At 46.3% G+C, this 15,847-nt stretch overlaps 1 protein-coding gene across 1 annotated transcript in view; it reads left to right on the forward strand.

Moving 5' to 3' along the window:
* Nucleotides 1-15,847, forward strand: part of LOC104472355 (muscleblind-like protein 3) — a gene marked incomplete at its 3' end in the record, with an annotated part of 47,524 nt that overhangs the window by 12,605 nt on the left and 19,072 nt on the right. The window contains exon 2 of the mRNA XM_010087996.1: nt 14,786-14,950. Coding sequence (XP_010086298.1) covers nt 14,786-14,950 — 165 coding nt within the window. The remainder of the gene's footprint in view (nt 1-14,785; nt 14,951-15,847) is intronic.

The following is a 15,847-nucleotide window of genomic DNA, read 5'->3' on the forward strand; positions in this document are numbered from 1 at the left end:
CTGTAGCATCGATGAGTATTTGTATTCCCACAGCCAAAAATCCCCTGCTGTGGCCTTGTGTGATAAAGCACAGATTGAATTAAGAGGATTTTCATTGTTGTTGTTTTGTAAAATCTTTAGAAGTCTTTACTCAGAATAGAGCTCACGTTAGCTAGGACAGAAACACCACTGAAAATTTTTTATTTGTTGTTTTGATTGTGCTAATTCTCAGAGAATGATTTTAAGCGTCCTTGCAGGGCTTAGCGCAGCCAGAAAAGTGTTAGCGCTTTCCTTAACACTCCTGCTTTCTTTGCATCAGAGGTACTTGCACAAAAGTTTGTGCAGGGATTTCTGCTGGGTCCCTATCAGAAGTCCATCTATCTTGGTTTAAGCAAGTGAGAGCGTTTTTTCCAGCCGGGTGTTCACTGACGCTGACGTCGGCACTGGTCCTGCTGCATTCCAGACTCACTAATGACACTGGAGCTTCTTTGCAGCTACTCCTCTCACGTGGCTGGAGAGGCTGCAGATGTCCTCAGGAAAGGTCACTCTTCCTTGCAGAAAAAAACCCCTCCTAGCCCAATCCAGTATGGGCCCATCTCACCTAAAAGCAAATGTTTGCATCACTGCTGACTCATCCTGGCTGTGCCCGAACAGGGGAGTGAAAGGTCTTGTTCCTGTTGCCCTTTTAGGAAGGGGTTGTGCTGTGTCTGAAGGTATCTCTTATCAGTGGCAGAAGCAGAATACAGGAGGTCAGGTGCCTGCCTGCCTAAGGAAGTCATGTTGTTGAGGTTGCTTTCTAATAGAAAACAGCCTTTCAAAGGTAATCCTTGCATTCCTCTGCATCTACAGAAGGTTGGCCATCAGGCAGTCTGTGCTGCACCAGTGACTGGGACAAGGATAAGCAGCTCAGAGTACAAGTTGAGGGCAGGAGTTTGGAAAGCGGAACAGTAATATGGGAAGGGCAGAAAAACCCCACAGTAATTTGATCAGTTTGCTTTTTGTGACTGAAACCTGAATAAATGTGTCCACATGGATATGCTTTAGTTGCTTCTACCTCCCCCAGCTTTTCTCTTGTGCTCTCAAACCAAAATAAGTGAATATGTCCGCTATTAGGAAGACAAACTCTAAAAACCCAAGCAAATTAAATGAAAAGTCCTGATCAGTTCCATTCCTGTTGGTCTGCTGGGACAGACTGACAGACACACATGCGTGTGCACACACGACACTTTCCTTTCTTAGCTGTTCTGGCACTTACACCAGTGCCACTCAGAGGAGAATTTAGGTCAGGTTTTCTGGCAGGGCGGAAGTGGCATCCTGCAGGAGAAAGTGGATCAATCCACCCAGTAAGGCTGTACAACTTTTTTAGTGTCCTGACCTACAGCTTTTGTTACAGGAGAGGGAAAAGATCTAATCAGCAGCTACATGGAATTAACCTTTCGGCATCTGAAATCATGGTTTCTACAAATGCATTACCTGTTAATCTCCATTGCTGGCATTGCGTGGAGAAGACAGACTCTCTAGATTTTGGGGTCTGTGGGCTCTACATCACCTAGTGACTCTGAATTCTGGGTCTGTAGGTCAGTGTGGAGTGCAGGGTGAGCAGAAGGCTTCCTTGCACAGGCTGCCTTGCAGCCTCCATGTTGATTTAAGTCCTGGGAAGGGTTTATGACCTGACTGCGCAGTTAGGAGCAAGAGCATGCGTTGGCTGAGCGAGTTAGGGAGTGTGAATCTGCACAGACCCTCAGGAGACTCGGTAACAGACTGGGGGAACAGGAGTCTGCGAGGAGTGTTGTAATTAGGACAGGTAGAAGTTTTGCTCTGGCTGAGACTGTTTTAATAAATCCATCATAAATTAACATGTTTTCAGATGTTGGCACAGAATTTGGCATCCTGTCCCGTAAGGCTGGCTGCCTGTGGAAAACTTGTGACTAGCGCGTGTGAACTGCGGTTAAATACGTCCCACTGCTTGCAGTTTTAGCCCAGAACTGTTACTGCAAAATCCTCCTTTTGCCCATGGAGATGGCAGAACTTCATCTTTGGCATTGCAAGCCTGTCGTGTTTACCTCCATGGAAACAGGCCTGTCCTGTTGCTGCTGCAGCTTACTGCACTGCTCCGTGCACTCAAGTCCTAAAAAACATTTACACTGCCTTAACCTCCCTTTCACTTGAAATGGTAGCAAAGATTGGTCACATATCTGCTTTCTAGTGCTAGGCACTTCTTAAAGAGCACTTCTGAAGGTGTTTTCTTAAAAGAAAAAATCCCCTCTGTGGCTTAAATGTGCATATGTAGCTCACTGTAATAAACAACACGCTAAAATAGATCAGTCTGCAAAAGCTAACCGAGGTGGAATATTTGCCTAGGGGAAGGCAGGCTTTCTTTTTTCTTTTTGTTTATTTTTTCTTTGTTTTTCTTGCTTCCTTTCTCTTCAAGCCTTGCTGCCTCCTAGATGAAGGAGGGCTGTGATTCAGTGTTGCTTGGCCTGGATACCCTCTTTGGAAGCCAGGACCGGTGCGAGATGTGTGATCCTGCTGTGCTTAGCAGGTTGCAAGAGCTCTCCTGAGGGTGTTTTTTGTAGCAGCACCTTTAATCCTCTGACCAGCAGCAAGTTCTTTATACCATGGGTGTGAAATCTCAAGCCTGGCATGGACCAAAAAGATTTGGGGTCCTTGCTCGGATATGAGTGAGAGCATGTGGAGTTGGTGGCACATGGTCAGCCCTTCTGGTAGTTTGGTAGTTTCTCCACTAAAACTGAAGCAAAGGGGTGGTGGGGTGCTGTGCATAAACCTGCCTGACACATGTGGCTGAAACAGGGACCTGAGGACAAAGCATGGTCTTTGGTGACCCTAGCTAGCCAGAGAGGCACTGCTATGGGAGAGAGTGGTTGGAGAGGTGGGCTTTGGTGTGCAGCAGGGAAGAGATGGATGGGAAGCAGTGAAGGGAGCCAAACAATGGGACAGAGAGGAGCTTGGGGACATCTCATCTAGCCATCAGGGTGAGGGGCAGGGGGAGCTGGCTTTGCTCGCTGTCTCTCTGTTGTTGGGCGGATCTCAGCCAGCAGCAGAAGTGCCTTGGAGCGTCAGACCCCCAGGCTCTGACAAACACCTGGGAGCAAATCTTGCAGTGGCAACTGAGGGTGTTATCCTCCTGTATCACTGCATCTGCCTGCTCCCCTGCATCACCTCTTCTGGTGGCTTAAGCTAATGCACAGAGGGACTGTCGTGTCCTGTTCTGACATCCCCTGGTGTTTCCAGCCGAGGGGTGCAAAGCCAGGGAGGCAGTGCCATGGTGTGCCCCAGCCAGTGCCCTTCCCTGCTCAGGGCATGGCTGCATTGCCCCCTGGCAGCACCTCAGTAGCTGAGGCTGAAGCACATCCTGCAGAGTTATTTTTTTCCAGACTGAAGATTCTCCTTGGGAATTGTCAGCCCAGATGGAATTGATTTTTTTTTTTTAATTATTTTGTTATTTTTTGAAAACCGGGAATCTGTTTATGCCCATTAAGCTGTTGCTTTCTGAGCAAAACAACAACACAAACAAAAATTGGGCTAATCCTCAGTTGGTAAATTGTTATATTCTGCCAAGTTCTGAAAAAAAAAAAAAACCAAACCAGCCCAGACATCCACAAATCTTCTTTTATTTGCAGTTTCATTCTGTTCTCCAAAATGCATTGAGAATGAGGTTTTCTGAGCATGGCTTTGACCTCTGCAGGACAGTAGGAAGGGTTTGGATCAGACACGTAGTTATCAATCTCTGTTCTTCCCTGTTTGCGTTTTTCCCTTGTGTAAACTCAAGGAGCAAGGCTGCCGGAGGTGGTCACACGTCCGATATTTGTATTCATGAACACAGTGCTTTAACATTTATTCTCCTAGGCTTTAATGTACTTTGCTTGGTTCTGTCTACGTGTGGTTTGCTTGCTGCAATTGCAATATTCAACAGACACTGTAGGTAGAGGAAGGTCAGAAGCATCAACTTTCCATATGACCTTGACAGATTCAATCAGCTGGTGAAAGTTGTAGAATTGGATTATGGGATTTACAATGAAAAAGTGGTTTAAGGGACAAGAGAAACTACACTTGGTAGTTTGAAAAGCTGGCCTGGTGTAATAGCAATCGGGAGGGACAGAAGTGAGGGAGATGAAAGGTGGAAGACATAAGTTTTAGTTTATTTGTTTTTCTGTGGGGTTTTGTGAGGTTGGTTTTTTTTTTTTTTTTAATACAGTATTCGTGCAATATTGTTCCAGAGATTGGCATGCTTTTTTGTAATTTATTACAGAAGAAAAATCAATGACATGGCAGTGTTTCTATCTTCTAGATAGAATTGATTTCTTTACTTACAAATAGTCCCACACTGAAACATTCACCCACAGGAATATTAACATTGCAGGATGTCACTTGCTTTGCCTCCTACTCGTAAGTACATGCAGTGATCCCAGGGCTAAACGTGCTTCTGAAGGCAATCTCTTTACTGGGCACTAAATGCCTTCCTTCGTAATTGTTATCGATCAGTTGCTTGAGCAGGTCTGTGGCCGGGGATATCTCTAAAAGCTTGTTTCAGTTGGAGAGAACCTGTATTTGATACTGTATTAAACAAACCTATTTTATTGTGCTTTTAACATTCCAGAATTTGGGAGAGTAGTAGAGTAATACTTGGAAGACCAATAAAAATGATCAGTTCAGAACTCTAAATTGATGATACTTCTGTTTTAACCTCATTTCAGATATGTGGTGGTGGCAGACTGATACGGTTCACAAAACATAGCCTAATCAAAATGTATCGGCAGATACAAAAGAAAAGAACTCAATGAAGTCTTTATTCCTCTTTTGTGGAATGAGATTGCTGTTCATTGCAAACAGTAATCACTCAGATAAACATGTTTTTCTGCTCTGTGGCTCTACAGCTCATAAAAAACATGCTTGGAAAGTGCCGTACTCTTTTAATATATGTTTCTTAGACTTGGTAAACACTGTCCATTGCTTGGAGCAAGCAAAAATGTTCCACAAACCAAAAACGTTAAAATCAATACACGTTTTTCATTGAGCATAACAGAGCATACCATTGGCTTGAATGAAGAGAGCTTGGCAGGAGAACAGAGCTGCAAAGACTTGTCAAGATGTAAAAATATAATGAAGGAGCTACAGGGCTTTTCCCCAACAAAATAACTGCTCTGAGTTTGTAAGAACCTTCAAGTATAACAAACAGCTTGGAATGAAAATCCTGCATGAAAGCAGGAGGACAGCCATGACCTCTTTGTGCTATCCTGGGGAAATTCAGCGGAACATTGCTGTATTCAGCAATGTGCAAAAGTAAAACTTCACTCACAGCAGCTCTCAGCTTCCCTAATTGCCAGGTGAATGAGGATTTGGGAGTTCAGGCTGGTGCCTGTGGCTGCTTAGAGTCTACTGGAATACAGTAGTTCCATGTGTCCCCCCTGTTGCTAATTAAAATTTTAAAAAATGGTGGGGTGATGGTACTTGTTTAAATACTTGAGCTCCATGCTAATGAGCTGTCCTTTCTGTATGGAGCTGGGTTTGCCTGCTGAGTTCAGTGGTTTGAAGTTCTGGGCAATGGCTGTGAGTAACTGTCACTGGTTAAGGTGATACCAAAAAGGGAGATGAGGATGTAGAAACGCTGATATTTCTGCTTTGTTCTTCTCTCCTGCTCTGGTTTGAGCTGTGTAACAAAAACAAGTTTGACAAACGTTTTGAGGCTGCAGACTTCGTAAGAGTCCTAGATAAGCATGTTTGAATCCCAGCAGAGTGCATCTGATCTTGAGAAACCCCCTGTCCAAGTGCTTTGCAGTTTTATACACACTGTTTGAAAGGACGAGCATCTGCAGTAGGATTCGTCCATGCTGTGCATCCATTTGTTCCCAGCATTTTGCATCTGATGGCCGTCTCTTAGCCTCATGCAAGTGAAGCAATGTTACGTGCTCAGTATACTTTTTTTTTTATGTTGATTAAATTGTTCAGCTGCTAAACGGTTTCTGACACGTGATGGGAAGCATGTCCCCTGCTTGGCCAAAGTGCTGCTGTGTCTCATGTGATGCCCGTTGGTGGAGACCTGTCCAGTTTTACAATAAGTAGATGACCGAAGCCCTGTCAGCTTGGACACGTGCCGTAGTGGGTGTGCATCTGGTGGCAAAGGGCAGCTTGCTTTCCAGTCCTGTGGTGACGGAGAGGTTTTCTGTGCTGTGTATTCCCCTGAGCCAGTGGCACCTGGGGGCACAGCCTCTTCAGCCCTGGTTTGTGTCTGTGGTTGGCTTTCATAGACAAAGGCCGGAATGACAAAGAGATGGAGGTGTTACACCTCTCCAGCAGTAACCCCTCAGCTGGATGTTGGCAGCTTTTGTCTGGACTCAAATACATTTGGAAAAATGATGCTGACGTTCTTCTTCCTCCTGTCCTTCCTTCCATCTCCCTGCAAAGCAAAAATATCCTAGCAGGGCAGTCACACGGGTTAGACAGGGAGGCTGAAGAGCAACATCAATGTGCTAGCCAGGGATTTTTGTCTCTGCTTCGCATTCCTTCTGCTTTTTTCTAATTTACTGGACTGAAGGGGCTGTGTTTGCCTGACTTGCTTTTTTTAAGGTTGCAGAGCAATATAATTTTTTTTTTTCAAGCTCAAACCCCTACAGTTATTTATATACCTTTTGGTTATCCTCCCAGGGCTCTGTCCCACATCTGTAGGGGGAGGAGGACTGCGCAGATTGGGACTGTGCAGAATGCACCAGCCTCACTTCAGCAGGGCAGACCCAGCACATCTGCTTGGTTTGCTCTGAGGGCTTTGTAGTGACCTTGCACTTGCACATGTCACTGAGCTTTGCTTTGAGCTTTCAGTTCAAAAGGACCCAAAACTCTTGTCGTAGCTGCTGAATGTCACCTGCTTTCATTTGAAATCATGCAAAACATCAAGGTTCACTCATTTCAGTCAAAATCAAGTCTAGGCTTGCTCAGAAAGGGCTTGACCTGACATTCATTGAAACCATGAAATTCAGTTGATGTTTCAGTGATGAGCTGGGGCTGCCTTGAGAGTGCTGGGAGCATTGGTAGCCCTGGGAGCTTGCAATAGATATTCAGTTTTTTCCACTGAAGCTGTGTGGAAAGGCAGGTCTGGCTCTTACCCTCTGTTCCCTGACAAAAGACATGTCCCTGTTCGCTGAGCAGCCCAGGGTCGGAGCTGACACGCTGCTGCTGCAGCTCAGCATCGTTCGGAACAGCATCAGATCTGAAGAGGTTTCTCGAGCGACTGCAGGGGAGCTGAGTTGGGCCAAAATAACACCTGGGGTGTTTTCAGCAGTTTCATCATCTGTCTGCACAGGCTCAGGGAGGTGGCCCTTTGGACCCAGAGGTGGGAAGTTGAAAGCAGTTAGGCAAAGCTCATCCTAGAGATGTTGCGGAACTGTGGTTTGTGCTTTTTATGGGCTGTTGGGATCCTATTTCCAGCAAATTATGTATTCATGAACTGTACTCGTTCCTGAAACGTGTTTCACAGGGTCTGTATCATCCATACCTGGAAGCTACCAGACTAACCTTAACTCTAGCATTTTTGTCCACATACACTGAAATTAAAACTCCTGTGTGATGGGAAGTCTACATCGCTTCCCTTCCCTTCGAGGCTGATTGCCATCTGGTAATGCTAACTAGAAGATACGTTTTGCTTTTTCTTCCTAGCTATGATCTGTTCGCAGCAGGATCCACACCATAACAGCAGTCTTTGGGCTCTCTGTAAATGTGTGTTACACCTGCATTTGAAAAAATGTCAGCAACCAGCTGTGCTGTATTTTTTTTTTTCATTGCTGTTACAAGTAACTTCAGACCACCAGCTTCTTTGTACCCAACATTGTATACAAATGCATGCTTGATGGCAAGTTGGAGTGCTGGCACAGGAGGGGTGCAGAGCACTAACCCTCCAGCATCCCTGCAGGTGTCCAGAGAGGAGCAGAAAAAGCAGTAGAACTGGAAAGCCTTTGAGATGGGTTTTTTTTGAGAGATAGGGAGGATGGAGTGCTGGCATTAGCTTTGCGAGTCTTTGACATGGCACAAATCAGTTTCCAAACAAGACATGGAACAAAACATAGGAGAAACTTTTATGTGACAACCCACAACAGCTTGGAAAACTGAGTTCAGTGGCAGTCTGGAAGGATGTGCTTGGCAAGATTATTCAGTTTTGTTTTGTTCTGGTGACTTGAATGATGGAGTAGAGAGAGAATGCATGTTAAATTGGTAGGGTGCTCTGAGCTGGGAAGGAACTGCAGACACTTTAGAGAACCAGATGTGGAGTTGCAGATAATCTTGACAGGTTGGAAAAATAGTCCATTAAAAAGGAGTGTGAGTTCCATAAAAGCAGCATGAAGTATTTCATTTAAGTGAATCAGCTGCATGATACAGCATAGCTGGGTACACAGTAGTTCTGTAAAAGAATTGTTGGGAGTGAATCAGACATGTTACACTCAGAAGGAAAGAAAATATCATGCAGGGATGTATAAGCAGTAGTGTCATCTACAGGGCATATGAAAAGAATCTTTGTACCTGCACAGCACTGGTAAGGGGTTAGCTGGAGCACAGTGCCCCGTGCATGCACACACGTCAGCAGGGGTGCAGGCTGACCGAGGGAACAGCCTAATGAAAGGCTTGGAGACCATGCTCACGAAGTTGCAAGAGCATGGTTTTGCGTAGTCTAGAGCAGAGTTTTGAGGAAGGGGGATAGATGTGACTGCAGCCTTTAAAAATGGGCCCTTCCTCAAAGAAGGAGGGAATAATTCCTGTTCTGGCTCCCTGGGGTAAGATGAGCTTGAGGCTTCATTTGCAGGAGGAACAAAACTGTAGCTGAGAATCAGGAAGAGATTTACAGCTGCAGGGAGGGTGGTGTGTTGGAGTCACTTGTCTGGGAAATACACAAGTAATAGGTACAAAGAAAATAGGTGAAGTTGGTCTGTGTAGGCCTGTCACTTCTCTACATCCTTCTGGATGTGCTTTTTAGGATCCTTGTAGGTAGGCTAACAGCCTTCCATGAGAACCCATTCGAAGATTGCTTTGTACCTAATTACACTTTAAAACCTCTGCAGAAGTGAGCTTTTCCAGCACTGCGAGTAGAAGAGCGTTGCTATTAAGCAGAAGTTATCTAACGTGTCTGTCATCTCCCTTCCTCCCTCCAGCACCAGCGCGCGCTACCTGTGCAGAAAGTGGAGTGTGGTGCAGCATTGGAGAGGGCAGGATGAGCCATGCAACGCGTTGGAGAGGGCAGGATGAGTCACGCAACACGTTGGAGAGAGCAGGAGCCATGCAATCCAGCCAACATGCTAGTTGCTCAGCTCCGGAGCAAATTGCTTAAAGACAAAACATAGCGAGCACAAAGCACTTGAATTGGAGGGGTGGATGAAAAATATTCCCAACACCCTCGTGGTTTGCTTTTCTAGAGGGGTAGCTTTGAAGCTACAAGTCTTCCTGTAGGGTGGGTGAAGGACTTGGAGCTTGGGCTCCACCAGATACCAAGTCTGCCTCCCAGTATCTCTCTTTTCTTAGAGAGCAGATGACAGTAGGGGTAGACCTGGAGCAGCATGTGCTGCTCAGTACTTTTTCTTAGCTGTCCTGCATGGATGCAGGGGTGAAGCCCAGAGCTCCCCCATTTCTGCCTCCCACAGTTGCATGACAATTCATGCCTTGTGGGCAATTCTGCAGCCTGGTCTCTGCCTGCCCTCCAGATGTGGGAGCAGACACCATGGTGGCTGAGGTTGTATTTGAATATGTGAAAGCCATGCAAGACTCTGGCAGGAGTGAGTATCCCCGGCCAGAAGACCTCTGCGTGCGTGTGCTGAGATTGAAAGCAGAGAGCATTTCGTGCCTCAGCACTGGAGCAACAGGCACTGAATAAGCAGGGCACATCTCTGAATGTGCCTTCCCACTGAGTTCCTTTTGGGGGTGGAAATCTGCTGCTTCATGCAGGGAAAAGTTATGTAGACATGCTGTGTTTTGGTGCCTGATTTTGTGCAAAACATGGGTATCTTTCCTGCCTGGTCTCTTTTCATTCTTTTTGTTGTCAGTCATTGCACATGTCATCAGTGTCTGTGGAAAAGAAGCACAGTCAGGACACAAGCCTGCTGCAGCCCCCAGTGTGTGAAAAGCAACATTAGCTTAAAAATTTTCACATGAGAACTGGTGGTGATTGATGGGACATACGGTGCAGTCATTAAAACCAGAAACTTGTCTGCTCTGGAACCCCTCACTGGTGTCCAGGATTAAAGAGACCGTAACAAACAGCATTACTAGTGCAAATGTGGGCAAGTCTTGGGTTTGTGCTGAGAGCCTTGTTTCTGCAGCACAGTTCAGCTCGCTTCAGCAGCCAGCAAGAAGAGAATTTGTGCAGCCTGCTTAGGGTAGGTTCATTCAGCTTGGTACAGTATTTTGCATCCCTCCGAGCTGGGTGCAGATGACAAGGTGCAGCCCAGCAGACTCCAAACAGCCAGGTGCAATGCAGGTTTTTCTACTGGATTTAAGTGTGATGCCATCAGTGCTGCACTTAAAACAGCTGGCTTTGTTGCACTGCAAGCTGCTGTCATGTTAGCTAGTGTCAGATGCCAGCCATTTACGGTATGCGCCATCACGGCATGACTTAAGTTGGCAACACAGAGTCAATCACATGCCAGCAGCCTACTGTAAGGGTGGGGGAGTGTGTGGGAAGAAAGGGGGAGAAGATACTCTTGTAAAATATTTTAATGATTTATTTTTAATATCCATTTTTCAAGCCTTGGTAAGTGCAGTCCATATGCTTTTCCCTCCTGGCTGTAGTTGGCAAAGCAGCTGATGAATATGGTCCTTCAGACTCCTTCTGTTTTGCAGGGAGCCAGAAAATACAGCTATATTTAGCATGTTACCAAGGCCAGCAGCGGAGTCTGCTGCCGGGTGGTGATTCCCTGGCTGCAGGCTTGCTTGCTACCTGAGGCAGGGTGGGAATGTGCCTTCCCTGGAGTCGATACTCATGCTAAATCAAGGCAACAAGCTCCTCCAATTACAACAGGATGGCTGCACCGGTCCCAGCAGGCTCAGCACACCACTTGCTGACACAGGTCAGTCTCTGAGCACCGTGCCCCTTGACACATGCAGTGACCCACTCCGGGTGCTAGGGTGGTGTTTTTTGGTGCAAAATTCAGCTTGGAGAGTGTCTCAGCAGGTCTCTGTGCAGGGCACTTGGATTGTCCTTTGCCGTGTGCTGAGCATTCAATGTGCTGGAGCCACAGCTAGGTACTGCAGCAGAACTGTGCCTTTTAGCATGAAGATGGTAATCTGAAACTTAGGGGCCTGACTCCTGTTCTATTTTCTCGTATTGTATTCCTAGGCCACCCAGGTATAAAATGGAGTTGTCCTTATTTGTCCCCAGCCCAGTATCCACACAGCAGATTTGCTACTAGTTCCCTGTTGTTTTCCCTGCTGTGTTGCAGCTGGTACTGAGAAGTGAATAATGGCGATTCCTTTGTCCTTCTGGCAGCTTTCGTAGAGCTGAAATTGGTCTTGAAGAGTGTGTGTGTTGCTGAGAAGTACTGAGAACTGTGGGGGTTGTGATGTAAGTGCAGAAGGGATGACCCCTACCAGTGAATTCAGAGGATGCTAGAGGTGCCCATCACTTTAGAGCAAAACATCTTGAAAGTTGTTTAATAGCTGGATGTCTAAACTGGGAACATTTTGTATCACTCTCAGTCATGTAATCAGTTCCTGAAATTCATTTTCTGAGGGATGAAAAACCTGCTGTGGTGTTGGAGAGGGCAACCTGACTTGGCTGTGGCTTCTAGCCCATCCTGATGAAGCACAGTGGTTGATGATGCTCAGGATCAAAATGGTGGCGAGGAGGAGCTAGACTGAAGGTGTGGTTTTGATTCCGAGTGCAGCAGTGATTCATTTAGTCTTCCTGGAGCCCTGGAAGGGCTGACTGACAGCTGTGCTGCACTTCACAGCCTTCGCTCTGCAGCTGCATCTGCACAGCTCTCAGTTCCTTGCAAATACATGTCCCCATTGAAACCGGTAGCACTCTGTGTGGACACTGGTTTCTGCTCACAGCTCTGTCTGCACGATCAAGGCCTCGTGTTGTATGGGGTTTTTTTTTGTTGGTAATGAAAACATTCTGTTTGTAGAACCCCCTGTTGGAATTAAACAAACTCTGTTTTGAAAAAAAAGTAGAACAAAGCTTCACACCAAGCTGGGGTGGCTGGTACCGATGACATGCAGAATTTCAGTTGGAATAGCAAAGTCACTTTCAAGTTGAAGAAGGCCCTGTCAGTATTGTTTACACAAAATAGTGGCCCTTTTTCATCTTCTCCATTCCTGCAGTGTAGAAACATCTACACAGATTTGTTCCAAATTTGGTAGGAATTAATTTTTCCCAACCCAAAGTACTTCTGCCAAGGTTCAACCAGGGGGAATTTCTAAGACTGGTGTGTAAGCCCTCGAAGGCTGGAGCTTAGAATAGAGCAGCTCCTGGCCATTGACAACCCACTGCTCTGTGGGGTCTGCTCCTGGTCTGCAGCAATCTGAGAAGCCCCACAGAAGTTGTGGAGGTGGGACGCTGCAGGTATGCTGTGAGCCTGAATGCTGGACTCTTGTTGGGCCCTAAGTGATGGGAAGGGCTGTGGAGGGCCTTAGTCACGCACAGCTGGAAAGGTGTCATGAGAACGATGAACCAAACCTACCTAGTGCTGATGGGTCTCCTTCTCCTTCCAGATTAATGCAGTTATTTACTTTGTAGTGCTGGGTCACCTGAGCACCAGCCAGCTGCATGGTGCCATTTTCCCCTTGCTTTACACAGATGTAAGAAAGTGTCTGGTGATGAAGATTCATGTCCTTGGGGCCTGTGAGCGATTAACTCACTGCTGGGGGTCTGGGGCTGTTGGATTGCTGGGAAGCCAAAACAATAGCATTAAAAAGCCTCTTTTCCAGTTGAGTTGTCAGGAGCCATTGGGCTCTTCTAGGAGCAGGGCAGAAAGTTTCATTCCACAAAGGCAGGCTGATGAAATTTGTGAGTGTTTTTTCCTGTCCCAGTGGTTTAGCCCCTTGTATTTGGTTATTTGCTTCTAAATTACAACAGGGAGCCAGGAGTTTTGTTTAACTATCTGATCTCCTTGGAGCAGATAAGAGAAGCCAGTTTCACAGGATGCTCCATCATACAGCCCCTTTCACACGCAGAGGGGCTCTTTCCCCAGTGAAACTGTTACCCCCACCAGGAAAGGGGGCAGAGGAAGGACACATAAAGCTTGCAGATCTTTGACTGTTCTCTGGTGATCTGCACCTCTCTTGGCATGCTGAGGAGCCTGGCTGGGGGTTCAAAAGCAGCCCCTGCAGTGGGTCACGATGTTGGTCTTGTGTAGTGGTACCCACCCAGACTGTCCCGTGATCCCACCCGAACGTCTGCACAGGCAGAGACAGGTCTTAAAAATCCCCAGGGGAGCATCCTGGATGCAGGCAGGGGCCCATCCCTGGGGGTTTCCACCAGTTTGTGCCCTGGGTGCAGTGGGGTGTAGCGGGTGTACCCGTGCGGACCTGGTTGTAGTGTAACAGCTCTGCTGCATGTGATCCTGCCAACAGGAGCAGGTATGTGGGGTCACCCAATGTGCCCCTTTTTTGAAAGTGAACTTAATTATATTGAGACTGAGAACTCCGTGTCCAGCCCTTGACTAGAGTGCCAGGGACAGGCTACGCAGTGGATGGTCCTGCTCCTTTGCTGGCTGCAGGAGCAATTATTCGTTATCTGCCATGCAACAGTGCTGTGGTGCCCAGGCCTAGCTTTGTTTTATTAGGCTCTGGATAGCTACTGAAGAGTTACTTCCTAAAAAAATTTCACCATAAGTTATTTATAAAAATTATGCATAAAGTTGCATAAAATGTTTCTTGTATTCTGCATGCTTCTGTTTCTTGAGGAGGAAATACACAGAGAAAGAGAAGAACCCTATTTTTCAGGAGTTATTTAATCTTAATGACAAAATTTGGTACTAGTTTTCTGTGTTGAGTGGACTATTGGTATTTATCTCCCTATGTCTACTTGCAAACACTGTTAAAGCAAGGCAGAGTTTATAGATGTTGTTAAAAAGTGATGGTCTTGGTTGATTTGAGGTGATTTTTAACTTTAGAGTTCCTTTGCTTTTTGGGAACCCCTGGCTTCCCTAGTGCTATGTTTATTTGGGGAGAGGAAGGGGAAAAGTAGTCAGTGGTGCAACATACTGTGGCTTTTAACAAATGAAAGCAGGAAGGGTAAATTGTTTCAGTTCTTTCTCCTTTGACTACCAGTTCTCGGCATCTCAGTACATGCATGCTGAAGATCAGAGGTGCGGCTTTGCAGAGCTGTGCTCTTACTGTTTTACCCAATACAGCTGGAGAAGTGATGGAGACAGTTTTGTTTCTCACTGTCTGGTTGCCAGGGCCAGTTAAGTGGCTTGATGTTTGAAGGGAGGGGAAAAACAACCCACACAAGAAAATGGGAAATTTTTTGTTGTTTCTGGAACTGCTGCCACTAGCTTCTGAAAATACTGGTATTTCTGTTACTTTTTTTTTTTTTCTTTACAACTGTCATTTTAACATCAGGAAGCCCAACTTTTGGGTTTAACTTGATAGTATTTGATGAGTGTCACTGCAGGAGAAGTCATGCTGCTCTTCTTTTCACCTAAGTATTACACTGCTGTAGAAAAATCACAAAAGAGACACAGTAGCTACCAAACTGCCTCTGTCTAGGTGATTCTGTTGTTACAGTAACCCAAACAATCCTTAATTAAATTTCCCTGGCTGCCCGAGTGTTACATTCACTGAAATGCTGTTTCATTATGTTTTTTAGGGCCGGTGTACCCGAGAGAACTGCAAATATCTCCACCCTCCCCCACACTTAAAAACACAACTTGAAATAAATGGACGCAACAACCTGATCCAGCAGAAGACAGCCGCAGCCATGTTTGCTCAGCAAATGCAGTTCATGCTACCAGGCGCGCAGCTACAGCCAATTGTAAGTTACAGCAATGAATTGGGTTCACGGGCTCCGCATTTCTTTCCTGTTTACTTACAGAGGCCCCAGTGCTGTGCTTTTGCTCAGGTGGTTGTTCATGCTGCACGAAGTTGGGCAGCATCTTCTAGAGGGATGTCTGATGCTACCTCTGCATCTTCTTGCAAGCTGTGGCTCCCATTTCCTCTGATAACTAAGGAGCTGCAAGATTCAGGGCATCAAGTGGAAGGGTCTTAGCACCGGGTGATTCATGCACATCCCAGAAGTCCTCGGTGGCTCAATTCCAATGGATCCTATTTTGGATAGCTGTTTTACAATGGTGTGAGGATGCTGGAGTTGTTCCAGGTTTTCAGGCTGGAGAACCCTGTTATGCCAGGGAAAGGATGGCTTGTGTGTGCTGGTTGGTGTATCTGAGACGGGGTGACATTTGTCATCTGAGTCTGTCACTATGTTTATTTTAAGAAATGTCAGAGGTCTTGAAGCAGCTTTTTGGTGCTGACATAAATAAGCTGCGCATTTTAAACCAAAAGCCTAATTAGGAGTTCTCCATTTAAAGTTGGGGCTGAATATCTTTCCTGGGGCAATGTGCACGTGGTGTGCAGTTGTTGGGTGAGGTTCCCTGTGCTGTGCCACACGGGAGGTCTGGCTGGATCCCTAGGACAGACTCTTCCAGCCTCAAGATGTACGAGACTGTGAACCAGCCTGCACTTGGCCTCCTGGTGTCCCACCTACAGGGCCTGGCTTCTTTGCCCAGATGAGGCTTCAGACTCAGCAGCTGTCACCCCAGCTTTGAAATGCTCAGATGTCTCTGGTTTATCCTCACAAGAGACTGGTGAAGGAAGGAAAAGCCTTGTTGGAGGCTGTTGAGCTGTTTGGTGTAAGAGCTTGTGACGGAGCTGT

Source organism: Pterocles gutturalis, unplaced genomic scaffold, assembly GCF_000699245.1.
Source record: "Pterocles gutturalis isolate BGI_N339 unplaced genomic scaffold, ASM69924v1 scaffold16736, whole genome shotgun sequence".
Taxonomy (NCBI): domain Eukaryota; kingdom Metazoa; phylum Chordata; class Aves; order Pterocliformes; family Pteroclidae; genus Pterocles; species Pterocles gutturalis.